The 27,730-nt window shown below is 57.6% G+C and overlaps 1 protein-coding gene and 1 long non-coding RNA gene across 3 annotated transcripts in view; both read right to left on the bottom strand.

Moving 5' to 3' along the window:
* The window catches only part of RPS6KA2 (ribosomal protein S6 kinase A2), a 294,253-nt gene that overhangs the window by 145,734 nt on the left and 120,789 nt on the right, over window positions 1-27,730 (bottom strand). Inside the window, exon 1 of one of the 2 annotated variants that reach the window (XM_070073287.2) lies at window positions 12,113-12,552. The exons of the other annotated variant lie outside the window; for it this stretch is intronic. Coding sequence (XP_069929388.1) covers window positions 12,113-12,163 — 51 coding nt within the window. The 5' untranslated portion in view covers window positions 12,164-12,552. Of the gene's footprint in view, window positions 1-12,112; window positions 12,553-27,730 lie in introns of those variants that run through there. 2 annotated transcript variants of the gene reach the window in all.
* LOC149126374 (uncharacterized) lies at window positions 8,055-8,458 on the bottom strand. The gene is made up of 2 exons (XR_016233533.1): window positions 8,344-8,458; window positions 8,055-8,187 (listed from the first exon to the last, which is right to left on the bottom strand). It is a non-coding gene; the product is annotated as an uncharacterized LOC149126374 (long non-coding RNA).

Here is a 27,730-nt window from a genome sequence, read left to right as displayed (position 1 = left end):
ACGGTGCCCCGGGGGCCGCGGGTGCAGCCTTCCCCATGCGCCCTAGCTGCAGAGTGGGAGCTCACCCCACGGAGCCCTACACGGCTGCTCCTCCAGGAGCTTTCCATCCCGCGATGCATCCGTCACCCGATCAACATCACAGCATGCGAGCACCAGGCACTCGCGAACCACGGGGGAGCTCCGCCGTGGCGCCGTGGCTGGTTCAGGTCTCCTGTGCGCCTGCAGCCCAGCCACGTGCTCCTCAGATCCATCTGGGCTCCTGGGCAGCAGTGAGTATGAGCGACCAGCCCTGCCCCCACCTCCATGCCGGACATTCCCGGGCTCAGAGAGGAGGTGGACCTGAAGGAAACCGGCCTCCCGGAAGGGAGAGGGAGGAGCAGATACTGGGGTCATAACCAGCGAGTCCTCGCCGTCCGTGGTCCAGGCGCGAGTTTTCAAGAAGGGAGGGAGGAAGTCGGGCAGAGCACAGTCGTTACTGTTACAGCTGAGACTCCAGGTAGAACGCCTACAGGGGGCGCTGTTGGGCACACACACCAGCCAGGAAGAAACGCGACCTCCAGGGAAACAGGACAGCACTGTCCTAAGACACACGGGGGTGTCGGCGCCACGCTCCGTGCAGTGCGTGCACCCAGAGGCAGGGCAACAGGGTGGATGCCGCCATCTGCACTGAGCAGCGCCAACAGTGCAGGGGACAAAGGGCCTTTGTGAAGACCAGAACTCTCTGAGCTTCCACTGCCCGCGGGGCCAGGTGCTCCAGTGAGCGGAGGGGGTGGGGGCGCAGGGCCTGGGCTGTGCACTCACAGGGTCCTCAGAGCCACTCCACGGGAGCGGGAACACCACTGCAGGTGGGCACACCCACCGCCCCAACCCTGCGCAGGCCAGGGTGCCCCCTGTGGCTGGAGACACGCAGAGCGATGCCAAGTCAGGCCTTGCTCAGATCCTCGGGCTGGGAGAGCTGCTTGGAGGGCAGGCGATGACTGGACCAGCCTCGCCGACTTGCTAAGATAAACCTTACAGAGCCTGGAACAGACACAGTGGAGAGAGTCCAGCGCAGAGGCCAATCTACTCAACACGGTGTGCGGAGACAGACCCTGGCAGAACCACCCGCAGGCAGGGGAGGACGCCACGAGCAGCCGCAGAACCAGCCCAATGCAGGCTCAGTGTCACCCTGTGCAGCTCCAGGGGCTTGTGGCTTTGAAGCTGGCAATTTAAAAAAATATTTATTTTTATTTATTTGAAAGGCATAGTAGCAAAGAGACAGAGCTAGATGGAGAGACCAAGGTCTCCCATCCACTAGTTCACTCCCTAAATACCTACAATGCACTGAGCCGGGCCAGGGTAAAGCGAGAGGCTGAGAACTCAACTCTGGTCTCCCATGGGGGTGGCAGGGACCCGAGGACTCCAGCCATCACTGCCGCCTCCCAGGGTGCACATCAGCAGGAAGCTGGAGTCAGAGGCGGAGTCAGGTCCGGAGCCCAGACACTCTGAGACGGGATGCAGAGTTCCAGCAGAGTCTAAACCACTGCGTCAAATGCTTGGCCCGAAACCGTCCCTGTCCCTCGACACCGTCCCTGGAGATGCTGGAGCATCAGCTGGGTGCTGGAGTTTGTCCTTGGGGAGGGGTGGACACACCCCTGACCCCTGGGATCCTGGGCGTGGCTCAGCACGATGCACTCTGAGATGGGAAGTTTCAGGGCAAACGTCACTCAGGAGGCCCTGGGCTCACGAGCCGTCACTCAGGAGGCCCTGGGCTCACGAGCCGTCACTCAGGAGGCCCTGGGCTCACGAGCCGTCACTCAGGAGGCCCTGGGCTCACGAGCCGTTTCCCCGTGTGCCCAGGGCAGCACACGTGCCACTGTAATGTCTGACAGCCCCTGGCAGAGGGGAGCACACGCCTGGACCCACACTTGGCACGCACACCCTTCCCCAACACTGCACACCCTTCCCAGCGACTCTGTCCCCCGGGGCCTGAGCAGGGCGGAGCGGGGGTCCACGTGGTCCATCGTCTCCCCTCCCTCACCCCGCAGCGAGCGAGCAAAGACACGGCCCTCCCACTCATCAGCGGCCTCGTGTGGCTCCTACATGCTGACCCGAGTCGCCGGCTGAATACACGGAGTGGACAGATGTCCAAAATGCAGCGCTAATGAGCCGGGAAGAAAACAAGTCGAACGTGCTGAACATGAGAAGTGCCATCTCCTCATTTCAGCCCTGTTAATTAAAAACCTGAATTAAAATTGTGCAGGGTCGCTCATTAAGTCTTCAGTTTAAATACAGGCTGACAAAGCACATGGCACTGCCCCTCTGCCCGGCTGCCCTCTGCCGGCCTTGCTCAGCTCTGAGGGCCGTGGAGACGCCAGGGGGGGAAGCCGGCTGCGGAGAAGCTGCCCGCAGCAGGCCAGGCCAGGCAGGGTCGCCGAGGCCAGCGGGTTTGCTTTCCTGGACTGCCTCCGACAGGAAGCACAGTCCCGTGGCGTGTGAAGACTCTGGGTCCTCTGGAGTTGCACATAAGCACGGGGTCTCGCAGGGTCCGATCACGCGTGATGCGTGACACTGGCGGACGTGCTGTCTATGGGGTCCTCGCAATGATGAAACCGCCGATGACGCAGATCCCAGAGCCTCTGCCTCCTGCTGCACTTTGCTTGGCCGCATTCACTCGCGAATTTTGCCTGCTTCTACTCTAACCTGGGTTGGAGCTGTAAGCGCGCAGGCATCGGACGCCTGCTCCATGCAAGGCAGGGAGGTGAAGAGCTCCAGGGACAGCGTGGTATCGAGGGCATTGGGGTTACTCCTGGCAGCACCGCAGGCCCCAGCGTGCGGGTCACAGCCAGCGCTGGCAGCAGACAGCGACGAGGCACAAGCAGCCTCAGGACACCGTGCCGCCCCTGCGGGCTGGGGCCATGACTGTCGCCTCCTGGGGCAGCTGTGAGAGGCAGAGGGGATGCAGCTTCCAGAACCCCCCCTGCGCTGTGTTTCCCTTAGGAGAAGCAAGTTCCCCTTTCCACGGCTTTAAAACTTCCCCTTTGATGAACTAGAGGGAAAGGGGACTCTGGGTCAAGACACTTGCCAGCACTGCCCTCCTCCTCCCCATGCCCTCCCCCGACCCCCGACTAGATGGCACCCTTGCTCGACAGTCACACCCTGCCCCTGCATCACAGTGCGCCTGGTCATGTGTGTGCATGTGAAGAACGGCACCCGCTCTGCCCTGTCCTTCTCACCCCACCCCCCACCCCCCATCCCCCCACATGCACACAGCCTCTGAAGATGCCCTCTTGGGGTCCAAGGGGGCAGGTGGCAGAATGGGGACTCTGCTGTGCAGGGCCTCAGCTGCAGCCACAGCAGGGGGAGCCCACAGCTGTGTGGACAGGACCCTGGAGGGTGATGCCCAGGCTCTGCCTCCCCTCTGCTGGGCCTGCAGATGACCCCCGCAGAGCACCCGCCCTGCCCCGATGGCACCCGCCACAGACTCAGGAGGCAACACAGGAGCGGAGTTTGCAGATGCTAAGCTTGGCCTGCCCCAGGACTGGAGGCGTTCACCCTCTCCTGACCAGCAGCTGGACGCGTCACCCAGACGCAGGGTGCTCAGCCTGGCATCACCATCGGACAAGTGCGGATCAGGAGCCCCCAGCGCTTCTGTCCTTGGCGAGATGCCCTGCAGAGCCGGGCAGCAAGGAGAGCCGCATGCCGGGGAGAGGGGCTCCGCGAGGCCTGCTGGCCCTTCCCCCGACACGGATGGAGACGGCACTGCACAATGGAGACGGCGCTCTCAGACCCCTGCCCAGCTGGCAAACAGGAAGCGCCGAGTTCCTCACCGAGGCGAGCCTTTATGGTTGTCCGGGTCAATAATAGAGCACGTCTAAAATAGAAAGCCACGCAACGCACTCAGGAAGTCACTGTGGGAAACAGGAAGCCTCTCGCTTGAAGGAGTCGGGCTCTGGCCGAGGACGACCGTGCTGGGATCAGGCAGGCGCGCCCCTCCACGGACCCCCGCTGGGGGCTGGGCCCCTCCCCCCTGCCCCCCAGTTGACCGCTGCAAGGCAGGTCAGCCGCACCTGCAGCCCCAGGGCACAGGGCCCAACACGGGTGCAGCCTGGAGGAGGCCGGCCAAGGAGAGGCTCTGTAGTCAGCTCAGGCAGAAAACTTCAAGGAAGCAGATCCTGCGCCAGAACAGGCATCACGGTCGCAAGGCTGCTGACACCCCTGTGCTCCTAGGGAACACGGCTGGCGCCGACGGACACGTGTGTGCTCCCAGAACACCTCTGACACTGAGGCAGACTTGTGCGTACTGCTAGGGAACACGGCTGGCGCCGACGGACACGTGTGTACTCCCAGAACACCTCTGACACCGAGGCAGACCCGTGCGTACTGCTAGGGAACACGCTGACACTGACACGCGTGTACTCCTAGGGAACATGGCTGATACTGACACGTGTGTACTGCTAGGGGACACGCTGACACGCGTGTACTTCTAGGGAACATGGCTGATACTGACACGTGTGTACTGCTAGGGAACACGCTGACGCTGACACGCGTGTACTCCTAGAGAACATGGCTGATACTGACACATGTGTACTAGGGAACACGCTGATGCTGACATGCGTGTACTCCTAGGGAACATGGCTGATACTGACACATGTGTACTAGGGAACACGCTGATGCTGACACGTGTGTACTCCTAGGGAACATGGCTGATACTGACACGTGTGTACTGCTAGGGAACACGCTGACGCTGAAACGCGTGTACTCCTAGGGAACATGGCTGATATTGACACATGTGTACTCCTAGGGAACACCTCTGACTGACACTGACATGCATGTCCTCCTAGGGAACACCTGACACACTGATGCGTGCGTACTCATAGAGAACACGCTGACAGTGACACACGTGTATTCCTAGAGAACACCTCTGACACTGACACACATGTGTGCACTCCCAGGGAGGCCTCTGACACTGACACACATACGTGCACTCCCAGGGAACACCTATGACACTGACACACATGTGTGTACTCCCAGGGAGCCCGCTGACAGTGACACACATGCGTGCACTCCCAGGGAGCCCTCTGACACTGACACACATGCGTGCACTCCCAGGGAACACCTATGACACTGACACACATGCGTGCACTCCCAGGGAGCCCTCTGACACTGACACACATGCGTGCACTCCCAGGGAGCCCTCTGACACTGACACACATGCGTGCACTCCCAGGGAGCCCTCTGACACTGACACACATGCGTGTACTCCCAGGGAGCCCTCTGATACGGGGGCTGGGCCCCTGAGTCCACAGATAGCCCCCACTGGCAGGGACAGGAGCTAACACGGAGGCCCACAGCGAAGCAGTGCCAGGCTGCTGGGGTCCGAGAGCTCGCGTCACACGCGGTTTTGTTCTCTTGACTCAGAAACACGTGGGAGGGGCAGGGTGGCAGGCACGCGAGGAGGTGATGCGTGGCCCATATTCCCTTACTCCCAGAACTCTGAAAACCTGTGCCCAGATTGTCTCATTGGTCTCAGTGTACCTAATGCGCTTGAATCGTCAGTTCCTGGATGACTCTATTAGCCGTGTGGCTGTCTGAGAAACCATGCTTCCTCAGGAATGAGTCGGCGGTCCACGTAAGGACCCGCTGACTCAGCAATCTTCCTGTCATCAGTGGACACCCCGTTTTCCAGCTGTGCCGCACGTGCGGGGAAGCCAGCGTCCCCCCATCAGGGCACCGGGGCCAACAGTGGAGCCCGAGGACCAGCGAAGCACCAGAGGACACTTCCACTTCGATGGCCAGGGCCCAGCCCACAGCGAGGCTGCGGGAAGCGTGGCAGGATAAGCGTGGGGGTGCACGGCTGGGGGATGTCACTGCGGGTTGGGGCAGGCAGGGGATGGCTGTGAGGGAGCTCAGCTAGCACCTCATGGACCCCAGTGCAGACGCCGTGGCCGGGAAGATGCCGTGGCCCAGTGGAAGCCATGGCCGGGTGGATGCTGTGGCTGAGTGGATGCTGTGGCCGGGAAGATTCTGTGGCCCAGCACATGCTGTGGCTGGGCGGATGCTGTGGCTGGGCGGATGCTGTGGCTGGGAAAAATGCCATGGCCAGGAAGATGCCGTGGCCCAGCAAATGTCGTGGCCCAGCAGATGCTGTGGCCTGGTAGATGCCGTGGCTGGGCGGATGCCGTGGCTGGGCAGATGCCGTGGCCGGGTGGATGCCGTGGTTGGGAAGATTCTGTGGCCCAGCGAATGCCGTGGCTGGGCAGATGCACCTCCGCCACAATCCATCACACCTCTCCCTCGGCCTCTCAGGACAGTGTAGAAAGACGCCACCTCAATTTCTCCCCACAAGCCATCGGGGAGGAGGGATGATGGATAGATCCACGGGCCCTGCCTGCAGGGACCACAGGGCCACAGTTCCCCTGGGCTGCGGCAGGACGGGAGTTCAGATCCTGCAGCGTGGAGCAGCAGTGTTTGCGCGGAGTCCCTCCGGACAGCAGCACGTGAGTGTTCACCAATCAGCAGAGCGAGAAAACCGAGACTCAGACAGTGGGAGCCGGAAAGTGGCCGGAGCCAGGGCCAAACTGTCCTTCCGTCCTCACTCGATGGTCTCTGCAGCCGCAGTCCCCGTCATGTGACGCCGCCACGAGACACCGTCTGGGGACAAGCATGGCTGGGGCGGAGCTAAGAGGTTTCGCGCCTCGAGGACCTCACATTGACAAGCTCAGGGCGAGGGCTAACGAGAGTCCCTCAAGGGCGGCACTGACGGCCTCCCAGACCCCCGGTGCAGGGAGAATTGCAGCAGGCTGAGCAGCCCCACGCGGAGACAGGGAGCGGCCAGGGGAGGAGAGGGCAGCTTCTAGGGCTCCTGGCCAGGACCCAGACTTGTCCCCGAGCTCAGAACGGGCAGGGGCGCTGGAGGGAGCACAGTGGGGCCTCACGCAGCCCCCGGAGCGCTGGCTCAGGTCAGCCCCCTCACCTGGCGCCTCCCAGCATGCCTCGGAGGTGTGCGGGTCAGGGGGCTGGAATGAACTCTGAATTCCAAGCTCAGCGAGAGACCTCCCGATGCCCCCAGCATGGAGCTCGCACGGCCTGGTACCCCTACCCCATGAGACCAAGCCTCAGCCTCACCTGAGTCTCACGCTCCCGCTGCCGGGGCTCGCTGATATTCTCCCCAATCCCCGCCCACTCCTGTGCTCATGGAGACGTCACCGCTTCCTTGAAGCCTGCCTGGACTCAGAGCTGGACCAGGCTCCGCCCCACTCGTCTGTTGTCTGCAGTATCTACAAGGCAAGGACCTGTTCGTGAGGCGCTGCCTCCTCCAGGCTGAGCGCCCAGGTCTCTCCTATAGGCACGCAGTGGGGACTCTCCCTCCAAGCTAAGCACCTGCGCCTGTGTCTCTACAGCACACAGTAGGCACTCTTCCCCCAAGCTGAGCTCTCCCTTCAACATGAGCCCTGTGTCCGAGCGTCTCCTCCTATAGGCAGGCAGGCATGACTGCTGGATTAACTGCCACTGGTGCTGGTGCTGGTGCCGGGCCCGCCAGTACACTAGCGTCCCTCCCCAGGGGCGCGTGGGCGAAGGACAGGGAGGACAGGATCCGCAGGTACACGGGGAGGAACAGAGAACAGCCTTGGGCACGTGGGAAGGCGGCACCTGCCCGCACCCGGCCCCGAGCCAGCACAGCAACCACACAGGGGGCAGCAAGTGGCCGAGGGGCCTGTGTGTGTCCACGCTGCGTGGAGTGTGTGGAGATGGCTACACAGACAGCAAGTCTGCGGTGGCTGTGGCCATTTGTTGAGTCCCTACTGTGTGCCAGCGGCCACGGCACGAGCACGGCCCCCCTCTCCCCACTGGGTCTGACCACAAGGTCACGGTGCCCACACTGCAGGTGAGAAAGAGGAGGCTGTGGACCACACAGAAAACGCGCGTGCTCGGGCGATTGACAGCAGAGAACGCCACCGTTTGGTGCACAGGGGCTGCTGGCTCATCCCCCGTGAAGGGGCAGAGGCCGGGACTTTGTACAAAGCTAACGGAGAGGGCGCGGCAGTCGGGAGGAAAAACAGTTCATTAAAAAATTCTAAATCCTGCCGGACTCCATCCAGCTGCACTGTGTTTATTTTTCTATTAAGAGAGCTCCCCGGTTACTTGGGTTGTACAAATCCATTTCTATTTGCGTGGATGTGGCTCATTAACCTCTGGATTTCTGTGCTGAAAGGCAAACACAGAAGGTTCCAGCCATTTAATTCAGGAGCAGTTCAGTGGGGCACAGCCACAGCTGTGACGTCACAGGGTCCCCGTGCCTGCGCACAGAGGCCCACCACTGCGGCGTGCTCCCCGTGCGAATCCCGCGTGCGGACGACTTACTCCGTGCAACCCGGCTGCTGTCTCAGCACTGGGGGTCAGACGCTCGGGGGCCTCACTCCACCTCCTTCACCTTTCAGGCTGGGAAGCCGCGGTGCAGAGAGAGCATCTGGCCTTGCTAATGAGGTAGCATTCAATTAGGACTGGACCTGGGGAGGGGCTTAGCTCTCACAGCCGTTACTGGGGTAGTGGGGTTGGAACAGACAGGCATGGGGGGAGGGCTGGCAGCCGGGAGTCAGCTAGTCTCACACACGTGCACACGTGCCCGTCCACGCACACAGGTACACGTGGCCACGTGCACACGCACCCCTGGGCCCCAGGAGGTCAGGACCAGAAAGAGAACCAGGGCACAAACTCAAGAGTCAGGAGCTCCAGGCACACGGTCCACAGGGAACTTATTTAAGGTGGAGGCTGAGGACCCCTCAACCCATGGCCATTAACAGGACGGGGAGGGGCTCCGTGGGGGAAGCAAAGAGCAGGAGGGGAGACTAGTGCTGCACCCGTGCTCCACAGCAGGGCCGGGCCCCCAGCGGCAGGTGCAACACCGAGAGGCAGGCGGCTGGGCCCTCGCGTCCTGGATCCAGACTGTGCCACCCAGCCAATGCTGGGAATAGAACCTTCCGCTTCTATTCCCACCTGCTCGGGAGAGCAGCTCATGGCTGAGCAGAAGCCAGGCCTGCGTCCCAGGTCTCGGCCGCGGCAGGTGCCCACGGGACCGAGCACACCTTGTCCATGCTGCTTCTCACCGCCACGTCACCGCGGCGACGGACAGGTGCCACACTCAGCTCCGTCTGAGGCTGAGCCTCTGTCCCAGGGAGCAGCCTGGTGCTCAAGGGGAACCTGGCAGCTGCTCCCAACCCCAGCGGCTTCTCCCAGCGGCTGCACCTCTTGGGACGGTGTGCGCCCAGGCGCGGCCTCTCTGCAGGCGGCGTCACAGGGCGATGCAGATTTCAGTCCAGACACTTTCCCTCGTGGGCGCTTTAAAACAGCGTCCGTGCAAAGGCCCGGAAGAACCGCGCCGGGACCTCGCGCCGAGGGAGCCTCCACGCCGCGCCCCTCGCTTGCTGCACGGCCCGCAGCTCCAGAAACTCCTCGCTGCGCCCGTGCGGGGGCGGCCCTGGAAACACCACTCCAGTGCAGGCGCCGCCTCTCCCACCTCTCTGCACCTGTTTCATGGGGGTGTCTGCTGCTTGGTTACCCCGGCAGCCAGGGCTGGCTCCTCGTCCCAGAAACAGCTCGTGTCTGAGCTGAGACGGCAGCCTCCCCCCGGGAGCCGGGGACGCCAGCCCACACCACCGCGCACCGTGGCACCATCTTCGGAGGAGTCTCTGCTCCCAGACCTGGGGACGCACCTGCCGCGGCCTGCCCGTTTCAACAGGAAAAGTAACAAATGGTGACATTTGCCTGAAGGAACAGACAAACCAAGCTAGCAAGAAAGGAATGCTCGAAACGGAGCATGGCCAGTGCCGATCTTTAAAGCTCCCGGGGCCCCTCCTGGAATCAGATCCGTCCAGCTCTGACCCTCGGCCTGCCGAGCGCGGAGGGTCCTGGGGTGGACAGGACTGCCCACGGGACAGGCACGGACAGCCCAGCACAGCCCTCCCCACAGGGTGAGTCTCTGAGCGCAAACCTTTGTGTTAGGTGGGATCGGGGCTAGGTCAGTTTATCCCCTGAAACACGAGGTTGTCAGCACCGACAACCAGACAGGATTCCCACCCAGCATGTGCCCCCAGAGTAGGCCCGGGGGCACCCTGGCTGCCAGAACCACGTCTCGGGGGCCACGCACAGCTTCGAGCAGGTTCAGGACCTGCTGGGGGTGAAAGGCTGCACCGGGGCCTCGGGTGTTCTCCCGAATGTCAGTGTAGCCCTCGTCTGTGGCCAGGTTCAAGTCCACTCCTGGGGGCAGATGGCTCTGTGGGGCTCAGCCAGGGTCAGGCTGCCTGCACCCCTGATTCACCGCTAAGTAGCGCCAGCTGCACCCCGGTTTCCCCATCCGTGGAGTGGACAGAAACGCGCCATTTCACAGACGTTGCTCCTTCACGCTGTCGCAGCTGGAGGCAGCTCGCTTCAGACCTAAACGGCCACAGGGAGAGGGACCTGGCCTCTCCTTTGCCCAGGGAAATCTGACCACGGAGGCGGGGAGTCCCTGCCCGGGGCTGCTGTCAGGCCTGCGCATCTTAACCGCAGTGTTTTCTAAAGAGACAGGAAAACACTGAACAGGTGCTTGGCGGACCTGGTCCTAAGTAGGCAACAGCCCCAGTGCCCGGGTCATGCAATATATTCTGGACGGTCTAACACGCAGCGAAGACAAAATATAGGAGATTACACTGTAGGTTCCAGGATTCAGCCTCGCCATCTCCTCCTGGGAGACCTGACTCGCGTCCCCGCCCCCTGCAGCCCAGGCCCCGCCTCCCCTCGGGCTGTCAGGGTCTGACCTGGGGCCTGGGATTCTTTCCTCCTCTGTGGTCCCCTCTCCCGGGCCAGGGGAGGCCTTCCTCGCTCTCCTCACCTTCCTCGCCTCGTGACAACCTCCACACAGGGCTCCTGCCAGCACGGGAGCTGCCAGGCTGACTCCAAAAATAACCTTCTCGGGTGTCGCTCCCCCTAGGGGCCAGGCGGCTCCACAGCGCTGGCCTCCCGCCGGTGCTCGGGTCACACAGCCTTGGCTGCGAAGCCTCAGCCCCGCCCTCGGGGAAGAGTTCCTAACCCCCACTCATGATCACGCCACATTCCCACACACTCCACACCCCACTCCCACACCATCACCTCCCACGAGGCACACGGCGTCTTCTAAGGACCCTGAAGGCTTTACCCTCGGAGGATGGGCGGCTCCCTGGGTCTGAGTTATGGGATTCCCTAGTCCATGTCACGTGCAATGCAAGCGGGAAAAACAGAAACATAAAAAGACCAAAGAGAGGAGCTGAAACACAAGGACCACGGCGGGCAGGAAGGGGGTGCAGGAGGTCACAGCTCGGCTGGCCGGGAGGCTCCGTGTACGGTCGCTGATCCACCGAAATCACCCCGTAGCCTGCAGCGGTAACGGGACCAGAGCTGCAAGCAAACCACCACGCGCTCAGCAAAACCGCGTTCGTTGGGAAGGAAGAACCAGGGAGACAGGCGTGAGAGCCCGAGTCCTGGGCTTTGAGACAGCCACCACGTCCCCCTCCAGCCCCCCAGGGCTCCCCAGGCACCTGCTGCTAAAGGGAACAGAGGAGACCAGGGTGAGCAGGAGACGGGAGAGGAGGAGGAAAGACGTGAGGGGAGAGGAAGAGAGAAAAACCGAAGCGCAGCAGAGAGAGCTCATCCTGGACCTTTTGCCTCAGGCCCCGCAGAGACCAAAGTCGCCCCTCGCTGAACATGTGTCCGGAAGAGAGAGGACGCTCCTGGCCACTGCGGGCTCTGAGCCCCGGGCTTATGGAGAGACGGATGGCGCCACCGCACAGTGCAACCCAAGGGCCGGACGGAGTGCAGTCCCCTGCAGAGCAGGGGCTCACGCCAGCACGGAAAGAACAGGTGCAAAGCCAGACAGGTTTGCTCCTAACACGGACGGGACAAGGGAGAACAGTGGATGTTAAAATCCGGTCTCTGAGCTGCACACGAAGCAAGACGTTACAGAAGGCACCGGCGAGGCTGCAGCTGTGGTCCGTCGCTGTGCCGTGAGAACCACCCAGCTGGCTTGCTGGGCTCCCGCCCAGGGCCGGAACCATCTTCAACAGAGCCAGGAACCACCGTGCCCCAAGTGCCCTGCAGAGGCATGGGAGAGGGTACTTACTAACAGTATCCCGTAGAACTTAGAGACGGCTTGGCGGAAGAGAGAAAGCATGTCGCCTCAGGAGAAAGGATGGTGACGCGGGCCAGGGTGCGGCACAGTCTTACTCTGCCAGCCCCGACGCTCAGCCCCCCGGCCTCACAAACATCGCGGCCACTTCTCCCTCAGGCCAGTCCCAGGGTCAGCGGAGGCAAGAGTAGTGGCTCGTGGCAAGGACAAGGCATAGCCAGCACTTTTAGCAACTGACTCAATCCAGCACCTCGGGTCACTGACTTAATATAGCCTCTCACGGCAGGGCTGTGTGTTCGGCAAGGTCGGCCACCTGTTTGGTTGCGAGTGACGTCCGTCCTGAGTGACGCCCAAATCAGAGGGAGCCTCGGGACGAAGCCTGGAGGGGCAGCAGCCACGGGGCTGCTTGGGGAAGGCAGAAGTCCCGCTGCTCCCATTCACATGGCGACCTAAGCGGGAGGAGTTGTGCTGTCACCTCCAGCCCAGCGCTTCCAGAGCCCCCAGCTTGGAGACTTGGAGACTAAGGTTTCCTGGCGCCATATGCGGGGCCTCGGCTAAGGAAACCTAACACGGGGAGCCTGCGAGCCACGCGCTCCAGTGGCTTAGTGGCAGCGGCTTAGTGGCAAAGCTGCCTGGGATTCACTGTTCCCTTGGGTCCGGATCTGCAGCCACAAACACCTCAGGGCACTCACTGCTCCCCAGCGTCCCAGGCAGCTCGGAGAGGAAGCGGTTAACAGGCCAAGAGCATGGGCCCGGCTCCTCCGCCCCTCGTGGTCTGCTGAGCGAGCGGCCACTGTCTCCCTGCGCCCAGCCTCCCCGTGCTGCTGCTCATGGGCTCAAGGGCATTTCTAATGGGAGGAGGGAGACACCCAGAGCTCACATCCGTGAACTGCGATGGAGGGGCTGGGTTCCGAATGCCCTTGGCTGCCCACGCTGCTGTATCTGCCACGCGGAGACCTGGACACTGGCCAAGGAGTCTCTTGCTGTCCATTTGACCTGCTCAGAAACTGACCGCTTCCCCTCCTGCAGAACAGGGGTCAGGGACAGGGATGACACCGCCTGCTGTCAAGGGGACACACTGGAGATTTCCCAGGGTTCTCGGGAGCCCCTTCTCATCCACCCGTCTGTCCACCTGTCTGTGCACCCGTCTGTGCACCCAAGGCCTCCCACGCAGTACAATCAGCACCGGCTAGGTGCCGGCTCAATAACGGCGTAAACCGTGGGATGAGGCTGGGTCCTGGTGAGGGGTAGGGATGGACGAAAAGAAGACTAGCTGACACGGCCACAGACACAGCCTGGCTGGCCTCAGCGGGGCTCCTGTCCCGTTCTGGGGGCGTCCGGCCAGCCTGGGTGACGGGGCAGGGGACATGGGCAGGTGTTGTCCCCGGAGCTGAGACCCGGGGAGGTGGGGCTGCCTCCGACCCCCCCTCCCGAGACGTTAAACGTGAGAACTGCGGTGGACCTGGTGCCGACCTCCCCGCCCGCTCCGGTGCTCCTGAGGTGGCTCAGGCCAGGGGAAGGCAGAGCGTTCTCCGCTGCGTGGCGGCTCTGCCTCCGTCACTCCCTCGCCGCCTTCCCTGGGCGTCCTCTGCCCCCGGGCTCGGCGCTCTCTTGGGTCTCCTGTTGCTGCGGCAGCCTCCCGGCAAACGCCGGCTCCAGGTCAAACCATACACGTCCCCCCTGCGAGCCCCTCCGGCCTCGGGGAAAATGCACAAACCTTCAACAGACTCCCGTGGCCTGGCTCTGTGTGTGCCCAGGCCGCTCAGCGCCCCTGCAGCCACCCTCGCCCCGCCCAGGGTGCCCCCCAGCGGGGGTTCCTCAGCCCAGGCACTGCCCTTCGCTCCAGCTCCAATCTGACCACATCTCCCTCATCGTTTTAAAAGACTCATTTTTATTTATTTGAAAAGCAGTTACAGAGAGACAGGGAGAGAGATCTTCCACCTGCTGGTTCACTCCCCAGATGCCCACAAAAGCCAGGGCTGGGCCAGGACAAAACCAGGAGCCGGGAGCTTCATCCAGGTCTCCCACATGGGTGACAGGGACCCAAGCACTGGGTCATCTGCTGCTGCTTGTCCCAGGCCATAGCAGGGAGCTGGACTGGGAGTGGAGCAACAGGGACACGAATTGGCGCCCTCGTGGGATGCTGGCATCACAGGGTTTACCTGCGACGCGACAGCACCGGCCCCTCTCACCTTTCAGTTCCTGGAACGCACACGGCTTTCTCCCCGACCGCCCAGGTGGGGAGGCGCGGCTCCCCCCGCAGCACCCGTGTGGCAGGGTCTGTCTCCTGCTCTGTGCCTGCTTGTCTCCTGCTGCAACCGAGACCCAGGGACGGAGCCCACGCCACACACGGCAGCATCTCGGGCCGTGTCCTGGAGGAGCGTGTACAGTGGCTCAGCCCACAGCCCAGGGACAGCGCCGGTCAGGATCTGCGGGGGCTTCCACAAGCCCTGACCCTGTGGCTTCCCAACGCGGGAAGGCGAGTTCTGGGAAGAAGACGCCGTGCGCCCGGAGCCCACCCTGCCTCAGAGGCGGGGAGGCTGAGAGAGGCAGGAGCGCACAGGTGAGGGAGAGCTGAGCTGACACACACCCGACCCTGCTGCTGTGCGTCAGGGAGCTGCAACCGAGCGCCCGGAGCTCAGCTCTGCATGTCTCCATGCTCACACCACGGGGGCTGCACTCCCTGCACGTGGCAGCTGAGGACGAGCTGGCCACGGCAAGCCATTCGCTTTCGGGAGCCGCTGACTCTGGTCTCCACCGTGTGCAGCCGGAAGCAGGAGCGTGCTCAGTGGATGATGGGATACGGTGCCCTGATGTCTGCTCCCATAACAGGGACAAGTTAGGGGCCTCGCTACAAAGTGTGAGCTCACAGAATTCACAGTTTATATCTGGGGTTAACTCTGCTGCGAGAGTCTAACAACAATCTCAGTGGTGTTAAATGTATCCAACACTACATGATGAGAGCCCGGCTGAATCGGGAATGGAGACCTAATCTGGCATCACTGTTGATAAAACATGTGTGGCAGGAATGTGTGACTTTTAAACTGCTGTAACTTTTACATGTTTTACAATGTAGCTACACCTCCAGGGCCCTAGCAGCGTCAGCACTAACTCTCGTGTATGTCCACTGGCTAGCACACGTGCCGGATAAATATTTCTTAACAAATGAATGATTCCGGCCAGCGCTGCGGCTCACTAGGCTAATCCTCTGCCTTGCAGCGCCGGCACACCGGGTTCTAGTCCCGGTCGGGGTGTGGGATTCTGTCCCGGTTGCCCTTCTTCTAGCCCAGCTCTCTGCTCTGGCCCAGGAGTGCAGTGGAGGATGGCCCAAGTCCTTGGGCCCTGCACCCCATGGGAGACCAGGAGAAGCACCTGGCTCCTGGCTTCGGATCAGTGTGATGCACCGGCCACAGTGCACCGGCTGCAGCGGCCATTGGAGGGTGAACCAACGGCAAAAGGAAGACCTTTCTCTCTGTCTCTCTCACTGTCCACTCTGCCTGTCAAAAAATTTTAAAAAATAATAAAAAATAAAAAAACTGAATGATTCCCTTTCTCTATAGAGATAGAAGAGGAGCCAGTGAATTAACTCACTCTCTGAAGTCAAGTCACTTGGGTGCTTGTAGCTTTGAGGTATTTCCTGTCATCTAATGCACTGACCATCGCTCCCAGCGGGTTTTATCTACCAGAATCATCCACATGGAATTGCCCCACAAGTCTGCTTTAATGCCCATTTATTCAAGAATTATATGCCATTCCCTTAGGCTGCAAAGTAAACTCTGGGGCACACAGGTCTGTAAGAGATGCTGTACCGCCCCTTCGGGGCCCCACGTTCTGGGGGGAACACTCACTGGACAGACAGCCACCACATCAACATATAAAGGTGCGTGCACACCTTCTCTGAAGCCGAAACCGAAGGTGAGTTAGGAATCACGTGGGCACAGCGGGAAGAGCAACCTACACAAAGAGCACCAAGACGCAGACAACACGAACTCCAACATGACGAAGTCCCCTGGGGCAAGCCCCGGTGCCGCACAGAGGCCACCAAGGAGGGGTGGGGAGGAAACACGGCCGGAGTCCTGTTTAAGAGGCTAAGTGAAACGAGGGCCAGGAATGCTTTAACTAGAAAAGTTCATGGAAAATGGAATTTTTAAAGATTGCTACTACAGGGCTGGCGCTGTGGCACAGTGGCTTACACCTCTGCCACACCAGCATTCCACGTCACAGCACTGGTTTGGGTCCTGGCAGCTGCTTCTGATCCAGCTCCCTGCTAATGTGCCTGGAAAAGCACTGGAGGATGGCCCAAGTACTTAGGCCCCAACCCCCCAGGGGGACCTGGATGGAGTTCTAGGCTCCTGGCTTTGGCATGGCCCAGCCCCAGCCATTGCAGCCATCTGGGGGGTGGATTAGCAGTCGGAAGATGGATCTCTTTCTCTCCCTGTCACTCTGCTTTCAAATGAAAATATTTGTAAAAATTGTTATTATGAAAAAACTATGCATGGATTTTATCATTTTTTTGTACCAGAATTAACTTATCTTGAGCTTGCAACTCCCATGAAGTTTTTGGAGTGACTTTGTGTTTTCTGGTGACATCTTTCAGAGACTGTGCAGGAGCAGACTCTGATCCGGACAAGCCATCAGCAGGCTCTGACAGCTCTGCTGGAAGTAGATGGACGCAGCCCAGCCAGAGCCTGCAACAGAGCAGACCCACCTGGGACCAGAGCTCAGTGGGACCCACTGCACTGCGGTTGATGGACCAGACACAGGGGTGAGCACCCGTGAGAGCTCCCTGGCCAGGCAGGTCGGGAGACATCATTCACAGTGCAATGACTTTGCCATTTTTATCCCCATCCCAGATGTCGCTCTCAGCTTCAGACTAACTCATCCCTGCCTGCTGGAAACCTCCATCCCAAGACTCCCCAGCAAATGCAACCAATGTGTCCACAGCTGAGATCATGTCCCCCAGACCAATCACAATGATACACGCACAGTGCCGCCTCAGCTGATTCCTGACCACAGCAAATGTTCCTCCCGCTTGCTGCTCAGCCGAGGTGGTTGATTTCATGTCAGCTGGGCTGTGGTGTGGGGTCTCCGGATACCTGGTCAAACCTTCAGGCTGTGTCTGTGAGGGTGCTTTCGGGAGAGACTGACACATGAACAGGTGCACTGAGTACAGCAGGCAGCAGCCCCAGCAGGAGTGGGCCACACCATCAGGTGTCAGATGTGTCGCTCCCAGGGAGGCCGAGACAGGGCCCACCTCCAGCAAGTGCCTCAACAGTGACACTGAGCTAAGCCCACAGCTCCCACAGTAGAGGGAACACCTGATAGCCAGGCTTCAAGAGACTGAAAGAAGCAGAAGTTTCCAGTTACTAGAAGAGCTGTGCTTAAAAATCCACCAGACAGCGAGGATAACACTGACCCGAGCACCTGGCACTTGGGCGTGAGGGCAGTAGGAGAATGGACAGCTTCCACCTGGCAGCCCTGGAAAAAGCGGACTCACAGTAGCCACTGGACAATGAGGAAAGCAGGAAAGATATTGAAAGAGCTCGGGGAGGCAGGAAGGGTTGACCAGGGAGAGGGACGGCCACAGGGCCCGTGTGGGGAGGAGGAATGTATCCCTTTGAGCTGTGACCAAGGCAAAAAGGAAGGCCAGCTTCATGGTGGACTCAGTTCTTGTCCTGCAGGAGAAAGCCAGCTGTAGGAACACAGCTGTGACTCCAGCCTTCATCCCCGAGTAATGACTGGACGACAGACAACTCTACCATATGTTCCTGTACTCTCTGTGGGTCAGAACAGAGACAGTCTGATAGGGCTGGTGCATGTGTGTGAGGTTGATTATTTATTTGAAAGGCAGAGAGAAAGACACACACACACAACACACACACACACACACACACACACACACACAGAGAGAGAGAGAAATCAACCTTCCATACACTGTTTCACTTCCCAAATGCTGGTAACAGCTGGGACTGGGCCAGACTGGAGCCAGGAGCTAAGAAATCTTTCTGGGTCTCAAGTACAATGACCCAAGTACTGTGCCACCACCTGTTGCCCCCTCAGTACATACGAGCAGGAGGCTGGATTGAAAGTGGAGTACCTGGGACTCGATCCAGGCACCCACTATGGATGTGGGTGTCCCCAGACGTAGCTTTAACCATGGTGCCAAATGCCTGCCCCTCATGCGGCTGGGTCTTTGTGAGCCAATCACTGTTTCTTTCCTAGGCCCCGTAAGCTGTCATCTTAGTCCTCTGTTCTGCATTCTCACCAAGAATGGCCATGGAGGCCACTGCTCTGTGACAGGCAGAAGGCACTGCATCTGGCCTCTCACACTGGGGTCTCCGCCAGTCACCCAGAGTCTCCGATTTTCACAAAGCCCCAGCCTGCAAGCTTACCTCACACAGAGGGAGGCTTGCTTGAGGCCGGAGCATCGGAACTCACACGACCAGCAGAAGAGGGGCTCAGCGTTGAAGCCCCACCTTCTCTCTGCTGTTCATGCTGTGTGTGTGCCCCAGAACATGGCAGCTGAGCCCTGGCCCTGCCCTATCACTGCTGTGACCGCGAGATGCCTGCAGGAGCTGCTCCATAATTAGCTCCTCCACGCACCTCGCAGGTTGCTGTGGATGCTGAGTGACCAGACACGCGTGAAGCATCCCATGGTCCCACTCCACAGCAGGCATGCAGTAGTGATTGGCTTTTATCATTCCCAGATAACATACGATGACAAACTGATGACCTTAATATTTAAAATGTCCTTAAATCTCCACAACAACAAAACAAAAACCCAGTTAAGAGATGGGCAAAGGACTTAAACAGACACTTTTCAAAAGAGGAAATCTGAATGGCCAACAGACACATGAAAAACATTCAGGATCACTAGCTGTCAGGGAAATGCAAATCAAAACTACGATGTTTCACCTCACCCTAGTTAGAATGGCTCACATACAGAAATCAACAAACAATAGATGCCAGGGAGGATGTGGGGCAGAAGGTACCCTAATCCACCGTCGGTGGGAATGTAAACTAGTAAAGCCACAACGGAAGATGTATGGAGATACCTCAGAAATCTGAATATAGACCTAGCACATGACCCAGCCATCCCACTCCTGGGAATTTACCCAAGAGAAATGAAACCAGTAAGCGAAAGAGCTGTCTGCACCTCCACTTAACTGCAACTCAATCACAATAGCTAAGACATGGAATCAACCAAATGCCCATCAACTGAAGACTGGATAAAGAAATTATGGGATATGTACACTATGGAATACTACACAGCCGTAAAAAATGAAATCCGGTTATTTGCAACAAAATGGACCAATCTGGAAAACTTCATACTTAGTGAAATAAGCAAGTCCCAAAGAGGCAAATACTATATGTTCTCCCTGATCCCTGAGAACTAATAATGTACCCAAAACAAAAGCTGTAGAAAATGAAATTGACACTTTGAGAAACAATAACTTGAACAGCCCTCATCTTGACTGTCAAGGAAAAGTTTCATATTTTTATTTTTTTTATTGTTTTTCTTTTTTTTTCTTCCTACTATATGTTGAACTCTTTACTTAACATAGAGTTAATCATATATATAAAGTCAATTGAAAATAGACCTCAGTTAAAAGTTAGAGGGGGAATAAGAGAGGGAGGAGGAAGTTTGTAACTGTAAAGCTGTAAAATGCCATCTTAATTGTTAAAGTGATCACATTAAGTGTCACAGTGAACATATGGATACGATCAAATGATAAAGAGCCATATAAATAGCATCAAGTGTCTGGTAATAATAATAGAGGGAATTAAAAAGGAGGGAATGTCCAACATGGGAAGCAGTCCACACAGCAGACTCATAGGATGAGAATCACTTTAAGTAACACTCTGACCTCAGAATCAGCCCTTAAGGCATTTGGATGTGGCTGAAAAGCCCATGAGAGTATTTCAGGTATGAAAAGCCAAGACACTATGGCAAAAATATCCTACTTGAAGGATCTCTGTGAGACCCCAGTGGAAAAAAGGGGCCATCAAAGAAGGATGTATTTTTCTCTGAAGGGACAAGAGAACTTCTACTTTGCTTATGGCCTTGTCTAAATACTGACAGAGTTTATGGTTACAAAAGGCTTCCATAGCCTTGGCAGCTCATGGCAAGAGACTCGGGTGATCACTGACATCATAAATAAGAGTGTTAATTGTTAAATTAACAACAGAAGTCACTGTGCACTTGCTCCCCATGTAGGACCTCTGTCCTTAAAGATGTACTATAAGAATTAACTGCAAAAACTTGTTCTGAAACAATACTTCTTACATTGTGTGTGTATATGTGTGCAAACTTTATCTTTATTTAGTATAGATATATTCTGTATATCAAGTTAATTTAAATGAATCTTAAAGAAGAATGGGATGGGAGAGGGAGTGGGAAGTGGGACGGGAATAGGGGAGGGAGAGTGGGTATGGGGGGGAAAGTCACTGTATTCCCAAAGTTGTACCTATGAAAATTGTATTCATTAAATAAAAGCCTAAAGAAAACACAAGCAGCAATCAAACAAAATGAATACAATGGACTTGGCCAAAATTAAAGTTTTGTGCTGTAAATGGCACTTATAAGGAAGTAAAAAAATAAAATAAATAAAATGTCTTTATTTGGAGCTGGCATTGTGGCACAGTGGGTTCAGCCACTGCTTTCAATGATGGCATTCCATATGAGCCACAGTTTGTGACCCTGCTGCTCCATTTCAGAGTCAGCTCCTGCTATGGCCTAGGAAAGCAGCAGATGGCCCAAGTGCTTGGGTCCCTTGGTTTCTGGCTTCAACCTGGCCCCGCCCCTGCCAATGTGGCCATTTGGGGGAGTGAACAAGTAGATGGAAGAGCTCTATGTATCTATCAATGTATCCATTTATCTATCAGTGTATCTGTGTATCTATCAGTGTATCTATGTATCTATCAATGTATCTATTTATCTATCAGTGTGTCTATGTATCTATCAGTGTATCTATGTATCTATCTGTTTCTGTCTCACTGCACTGCTTTTTAAGTAAGTAAATAAATCTTTACAGAAAGTCTTTACCTGAATCGAGGCCTGTCCTGTCGGGTGCTATAGCTGCAGTTTCCTCTCTCTTATTCCCCCTGGGCTGTGCTGCTTGGGTTTGCACCTGTTCTTTTCAGAACCACCCCCTAGATTCCACTGGATTTGAAAGCAATAACGTCTCCGTTTTCCTTCACTGGGGAAACTTCGGGGACTCCTTGACTGCCCTGGGCGAGGTTCTCCTGACTCAGCCTCCGGGGTCACAGCCACTTTACACAACCTGTCCCTTGCCAGCCTGGGTGACGCCAGCGCCTCCCTCCCACAAACCTCTCCTATTTCCATTCTTGCAGGGTTCCACTCTGCGGTTCAAGGATCTCCCTGCACCCACGCGCCTTCTTTCTGGGGGAGGAAGACGGTGCAGGCCGTGTTGCTGGGTCTAAGTCCCCTCTAGATGAGTATCTGTCTCTTTGAAATAGCGTGGAACTTTAAAGACACTCCCTAACCTGACTTTCGCCAGGCCACACCGAGCCCTCTGGGCAAAGTCGGGGCCATCACTTGGGTTCAAGTCCACTTATTCGCATGTTTGCAAGGTGGTCAGTGGGTTAACACTCTTCCTCGCCGTACTCCAAGGACAGGTCTCAAGTGGGAATTCTATCTCCCTGGGTTTCTCCGTGGGAGGGGCAGAGCTCCATCTGCACGCGTGCTCTGCCTGGCACGCAGGCTCAGTGACCACTAGCTGGGACTGCTTTCTGAGGCAAAGACTGTGCCTTGGCTTTGTCAGCAGTCACAGGACGTGGCACAGCAGGGGCGCAGCAGGCTGAGCTCACCCAGAGCTGGGCAGCTCCACGGTGTCTCGTGGGCAAGGCCGGCGTGCAGGGCGGGCGCTGTTCCTTCGTGCTCTGTGTCATCAGAAATGCGTTGTTTCCTCTTCTGAAGGACTCCCCCTGGAGGAGAGGGGGAGGGGCGAGACAGGCGCCACGTGGACGGGGCCAGCAGGCTTTGTGCGGAAGGCGGGCGGCCAGGGCAAGGGAGCACGACTCAGAAACGCCGCAGTTCCGTGTCTTCTCTGCAAGTTCGTTAACCTTGTGTGCACCTTTCTGCTTGAAGGGGTTGATTTTCTCCACTCTTGAATAAACTAACGGGGAATGGAAGAAATGACGAGACAGCTATAAGCAAACGGAATCGTCCGGCACCGCCTCAGGTCGTGTGTGTCTGCTGAGGTGGTGCTCGGTCCCTCTAACCTGTCTTCAAACGTATGCACGACATGGGTGTCCCTTCCACGCTCCTCACAGGTAGTCGGGGGGGGCTGCGACTTCACCTTGGACAGCAGGGCCGAAGTTACACCTGCACGGGAACTGCCAACCCCGTCCCTGGGACAAGTTCAGCTCAGTCCTGACCAGCAGTGATGTGAAACCCCCACGCTTACAAGAATCTTACAGTAATCACCCACGCACGGAAAACGTGCAGTGTGCAGCCAAGGTAGACAAGGGCGGCTGCTTCTAGAAGCTTCTGCAGGTGGTTGGCATCACACTGACCACACGCCTGGCCGTGCAGGTATGACACTGCTGTCACCACTGCTGATGGGCAGCCTGGTTTGCCACAAGGTGCCCGTTGTAGGAGACACATTCGTAGCTGCTGGTGCTGTTCCCTGGGTAGGCGTGGCCCCACCACAGGGGTGCAGGGGTCACGAGCGAACTTCTCTGTAGCAGCAGCTGAACATGAGGACCACGACGCAGATGAGCGCCGTGAGCCTCAGTGTGCACTGCATACACGACGCCCAGGGTCCCCAGTTCTTCTCGTGGTCCTGACCGCCCCCTGTTCAGCCCGGGAAGCAGCAGCTGGAGTGGCTCTCTGGATCATTGTGCCAAGGCACGAGCCCGAGCCGGAGATCCAGCACACCCATGGACGCTCTTTGGTCTATGAGCCACGCAGACCCCGCCATGCCTGCGCCTCCAGGCTCCCCTGCCCAGCCCGCCCTGCTGGGCCTTCGCGCCAGGCTGCCTTCATCCTCCTCTGCCTCAGTGGAGTCCTGCAGGCGCCGCAGCCCATTTCACTCGCTAGGACGCCATGTCCTTCCAGGCCAGGCTGCTGTGTGGGCTGTGTTCTCTCTGACGATGACATCTCAAAGGCTTGGGTGTTCTCTCCCAGTCAGCGTTTTCCCAAACCCTTGCTATGTTCAGCAGATGGCCCCTGAGGAGCGCCCGTATGAGCGCACGGCTGACACACCTGAGCGCGTGCTGAAGACACTTAGCAGGCAGAGGGAAGGAAGCCCACACTCAGGTGTTCTGGGAAGGCCGCTGGGCGCGCGTCAGCTGCCCCGGCGCCGTCAGCCACGTGGGAAGGACTCTGTGTCAGCAATTCGTGCAGGCGGACGGGAACTTCCCGCACGGGACGGGGTTCGGAAGCGTGTGGGAGGGCTTCCCAGAGGTCAGCAGAAACCTTCTAGTAGCAGCTCCGATGGGAACTGGAGGCAAAACCAGATTAGAAGTGGAGGTAGCCGGAGAGTTAAAATATCCTGACTTATATTTGAGCGGAGTGGATATCCGAGCACATTTAAAATCGTGGAGGAAATGACGGGAGGGGTAGGAACCACGAGAGCCACTCTGGAGAGGTAGGAAGGGGCCATGCTGGGAGGCTGCCTGGAAAGCTACCCAACGCGCACACAGCGTCCACCTGCTGTCACGACGGTCACTCATCTCACAGAACAGAGGCTTCCCTGCTGATATTTCTTAACCACAGGGAGAAGGAAGACATTCTATACAGTCTACACACATGGAGACTCGAACATGTTGGTGGAAAATGCTACTAACATCCCTTATTTTGTCCATGCAGTTTTTCATAAGCAGTAATTCCCTGAAGACCCCTCTGTACATGGATTTCATGACTTCGGTGACAAAGTAAACTCACCTTGTAATTCTATTTTCTGTGACCTTCTCGAAGCACCCTCATGTTTATAGTTAAGCTTATATTTAGTTCCTGGGGGCCAGTTCTTTACTGTATCTGGAAAGAAACCAACTTAACTCTGAACATTTTTAATGCCAGGTGCTAATTCCACCAGAAACCGACTTGGGTCAAGCGTGGTGCCCTGTAACTTTTAAGATCAGTTACTTGGAAACGACATAGAGAATTTCCAACTTTCAAACAGTTAACTGGTACCAAATAACCTTTATTAGGATTCTGAGTGGGATGAGGATGCAAAGAATAATTTCAACATGAAGACTCTTTCTTGCAACCTCCCATTCCTTCTGCCTCAGGACCCTGGAGGGAAACTAAGGACACAGGAGGTGCTCACGGGCGTTCAGCAGATGAGAGTGGGGCCCACGCACCCCAGGGGGGTCTCTGCTGAAGCAGGCAGGCCCTTCCCGCCGCTGACCAGTCGGCATTTCTAACTGTCCCGCGAAGCTTCCACCGCGATGCTTTACTTCCAGAACAGCCAACCCTGCTTGCTTCCACATCCGGGCACATGAACTCAGCAGGTGGCGCCTGAATTGAAGTCTCCACCGTCAGTTTGCATGAGCAGCACAGACAGACAGAAATCACGACTCAGACGGCAGCCTGGACGCTTTCGGTGCTGCGGATTAAGTTCAGAGACGGCCGCCAGGCTTGTCCTACGCAAGTCCTATGCTTACTGTGCTTCAGGTTCCCCCTGCTCAGTGTCGGGCAAAACCTCCTCCCCTGCACCCCCGCCCACCCTGCTCCCTGAGCAAGAGGGTGCTGTGATGGCCTTGCGCTGGGCGCAGACGAGAGGCACTGCTATGTCCACAGTGCGGGCGTGAGAGCTACCCTCTCAGACCCAGAAACGAGAGAGCTAAGGACTAAAGACACGTAGCTGACGGAAGAGGGAAATACTGAAAACTGTTTCATGTTTCACCTCAGTCTCAAATTTTTTTTTAAAGAGGGAAAATGCTTTATTCTAAATGAGCTTGGATCTCTTGGGCAAATTCTCCCTCAGGTTACAGTGAGAAACTGCCCCTTAGTCATTGAACCATTGTCCAGGTCTTTGAGGGAATGTCAATTTCATAAAAGGTGCTCATAGATAGGATAAAGGTTAGTAATGTGACAAACTGTAAAGACGGATGACCTTGCCATCAGTCTCTCATGCAAAATTCTTTTTGGAAAAAAAAGATTTATTTTTGTTTGAAAGACAGAGCAACAGCGAGAGAGGAAGAGAGACAGAAAGAAAAAGAATGACAGAGAGAGAGAGAGAGAGAGAGAGAGAGAGAGAGAATCCTCCGTCCTCCAGTTCACTCCCCAAAGAGGCCACAGCTGCCAGGTGTGGGCCAGGATGAAGCCAAGAGCCAGGAGCTGCAGTCCGGTCCCCTCCACGGTTAGCAGGGCCCAAGCACGCGCCACATCCACGGCCTTCTCGGGCGCGTTAGCAGGAAGCTGGACCGGAAACGGAGCAGCCAGGACTCCACCCAGCGCTCTGCGGGGTTGGCTTAGCTCTCGGAGCCACTACCCCAGCACCCCCGTGCACAGCTCTTGGACAAGTGTCAGTGTCAGAGGCGTAGAAGCAAAGGGTCCCTGATACTAATAAAGAGGGAATGAGGAGTTTCGTTTCCATTTTTGGGAAGGTCTTAACAAGGTGTCTGAAAAGGCTCCTTCACAGACGTGATCAGACAAGGGTGCTCACTGAACAAATCCAGATCTGAGTGAACTTTGAAGCAGCAGAGTCTCAGGGTCGTATCCGAGGCTAACGCGGACCCGAGGAGCCATCGGCTATGGCTGGCTCCCAGCTTCAGTCTGGCCCAGGCCTGGCCGTCGCAGACATCTGGGAGTACGCCAGCAGACGGGAGCCCTCCCTGCCCCTCTCCGTCCTTCTCTCCCTCTCTCTCTCATCTCCCTGACTCTGCTCCGCCAGTCTCCCCATTCGGCTTCTCCACTGCACCTCCACGGCGCCTCTGTCTCTCTTTGCTCCCTCTGTGTGGACCTGCTTGGTCTCTGCTGGACTCCTGGGCTTCTCCACGCGAAACCCTCGCGGCTCTGTCGCCGGCCTGTATCCCCTTTCCTCATTAACTATCTATTTCCCCCGTGACTCGAACGTCCTGTTGCTATGCTGCCATCTTGGCCCCGCCCCTCAATCTCAAATCTATCATGATTGTTTTTATGCTTTTCCCCATAAAAGTGAGAATCTCACAGGGAATTGATGTGCAGGCAGGGTACGAGGGCTGGTAAACGCCCAACAACAACGAGGAGGCGACAGAGCCAGAGCCGGCAGGTTCTCCCCGGGTGGCTTCTACCCCTCTGGCCCCTCGGCCCCTGCGTTTACTCACATCCCTGCCCAGGGGGGACAAGGATTTCCCAGAACACGCAGTCTGTCGCTGCCAAGGACAATCGGGGTGAGAGGGTCCACGCTGTGTCCAGAACCACCGTGAGCCCCCCAGCAGAGGGATCCCCCCCAAACGCCTGGGAGGCCTTCGGTTTCCCCGGGGGCCATGTTCCCATGTGGAGCCAGCACCTTCACGTGGCGCGGTGATGCAGGCCGCAGCGGCGTGCTCGTCGAATGACTGCAGCGTGACGGCGACCGTTTCACTGCTCGGATCATCACCCAGCAGTTCAGGCACCGCAGCCGCCGCTCAGGGCCGCCGGCTCCTCCACCTCACACCCGGCTCCTGGCAGGCCGTGCTCTTCCGTCTCTTTCTTTAACACACATGCACAGCCCGTGTGGTCACAGTGTGCATGTGTGTGTGTGTGGTTACAGTGTGCATGTGTGTATGTGTGTGTGTGCGTGTGTGTGATCACAGTGTGAATGTGTGTGTGTGTGTGGTCACAGTGTGCACGTGTGTGTATGTGTGTGTGTGTGGTCACAGTGTGCATGTGTGTGTGTGATCACAGTGTGCACGTGTGTGTGTGTGTGATCACAGTGTGCATGTGTGTGGTCACAGTGTGCACGTGTGTGTATGTGTGTGTGTGATCACAGTGTGCATATGTGTGTGTGTGTGTGGTCACAGTGTGCATGTGTGTGCGTGTGTGTGTGTGATCACAGTGTGCATGTGTGTGTGTGTGGTCATAGTGTGCATGTGTGTGTGTGGTCACAGTGTGCACGTGTGTGTATGTGTGCATGTGTGTGGTCACAGTGTGCACGTGTGTGTGGTCACAGTGTGCATGTGTGTGTATGTGTGTGGTCACAGTGTGCATGTGTGTGTGTGATCACAGTGTGCACGTGTGTGTGTGTGTGTGATCACAGTGTGCATGTGTGTGGTCACAGTGTGCACGTGTGTGTATGTGTGTGTGTGATCACAGTGTGCATATGTGTGTGTGTGTGTGGTCACAGTGTGCATGTGTGTGCGTGCGTGTGTGTGATCACAGTGTGCATGTGTGTGTGTGTGTGGTCACAGTGTGCACGTGTGTGTATGGTCACAGTGTGCACGTGTGTGTGTGTGGTCACAGTGTGTATGTGTGTGTGCGTGTGGTCACAGTGTGAACGTGTGCGTGTGTGTGTGTGTGTGTGATCACAAGGGGCCGTGGGAAGCTGGCTGGGGAGTGCGGAGCAGCCAGGACTCGGATGAAGCACTGTGGCAGGGTCTGTGGCCTCCCAAGCAACAGCCTGACCTGCTGGGCCCCAGCACCCACCCTGGGGCTGGTCCCCGACGCCTGCTGGGGTCCCG

This window comes from Oryctolagus cuniculus, chromosome 5 (assembly GCF_051225735.1).
Source record: "Oryctolagus cuniculus isolate XC-2025 breed Fujian yellow rabbit chromosome 5, ASM5122573v1, whole genome shotgun sequence".
Lineage (NCBI taxonomy): Eukaryota > Metazoa > Chordata > Mammalia > Lagomorpha > Leporidae > Oryctolagus > Oryctolagus cuniculus.
This window is presented reverse-complemented; position numbering and strand designations above follow the sequence as displayed.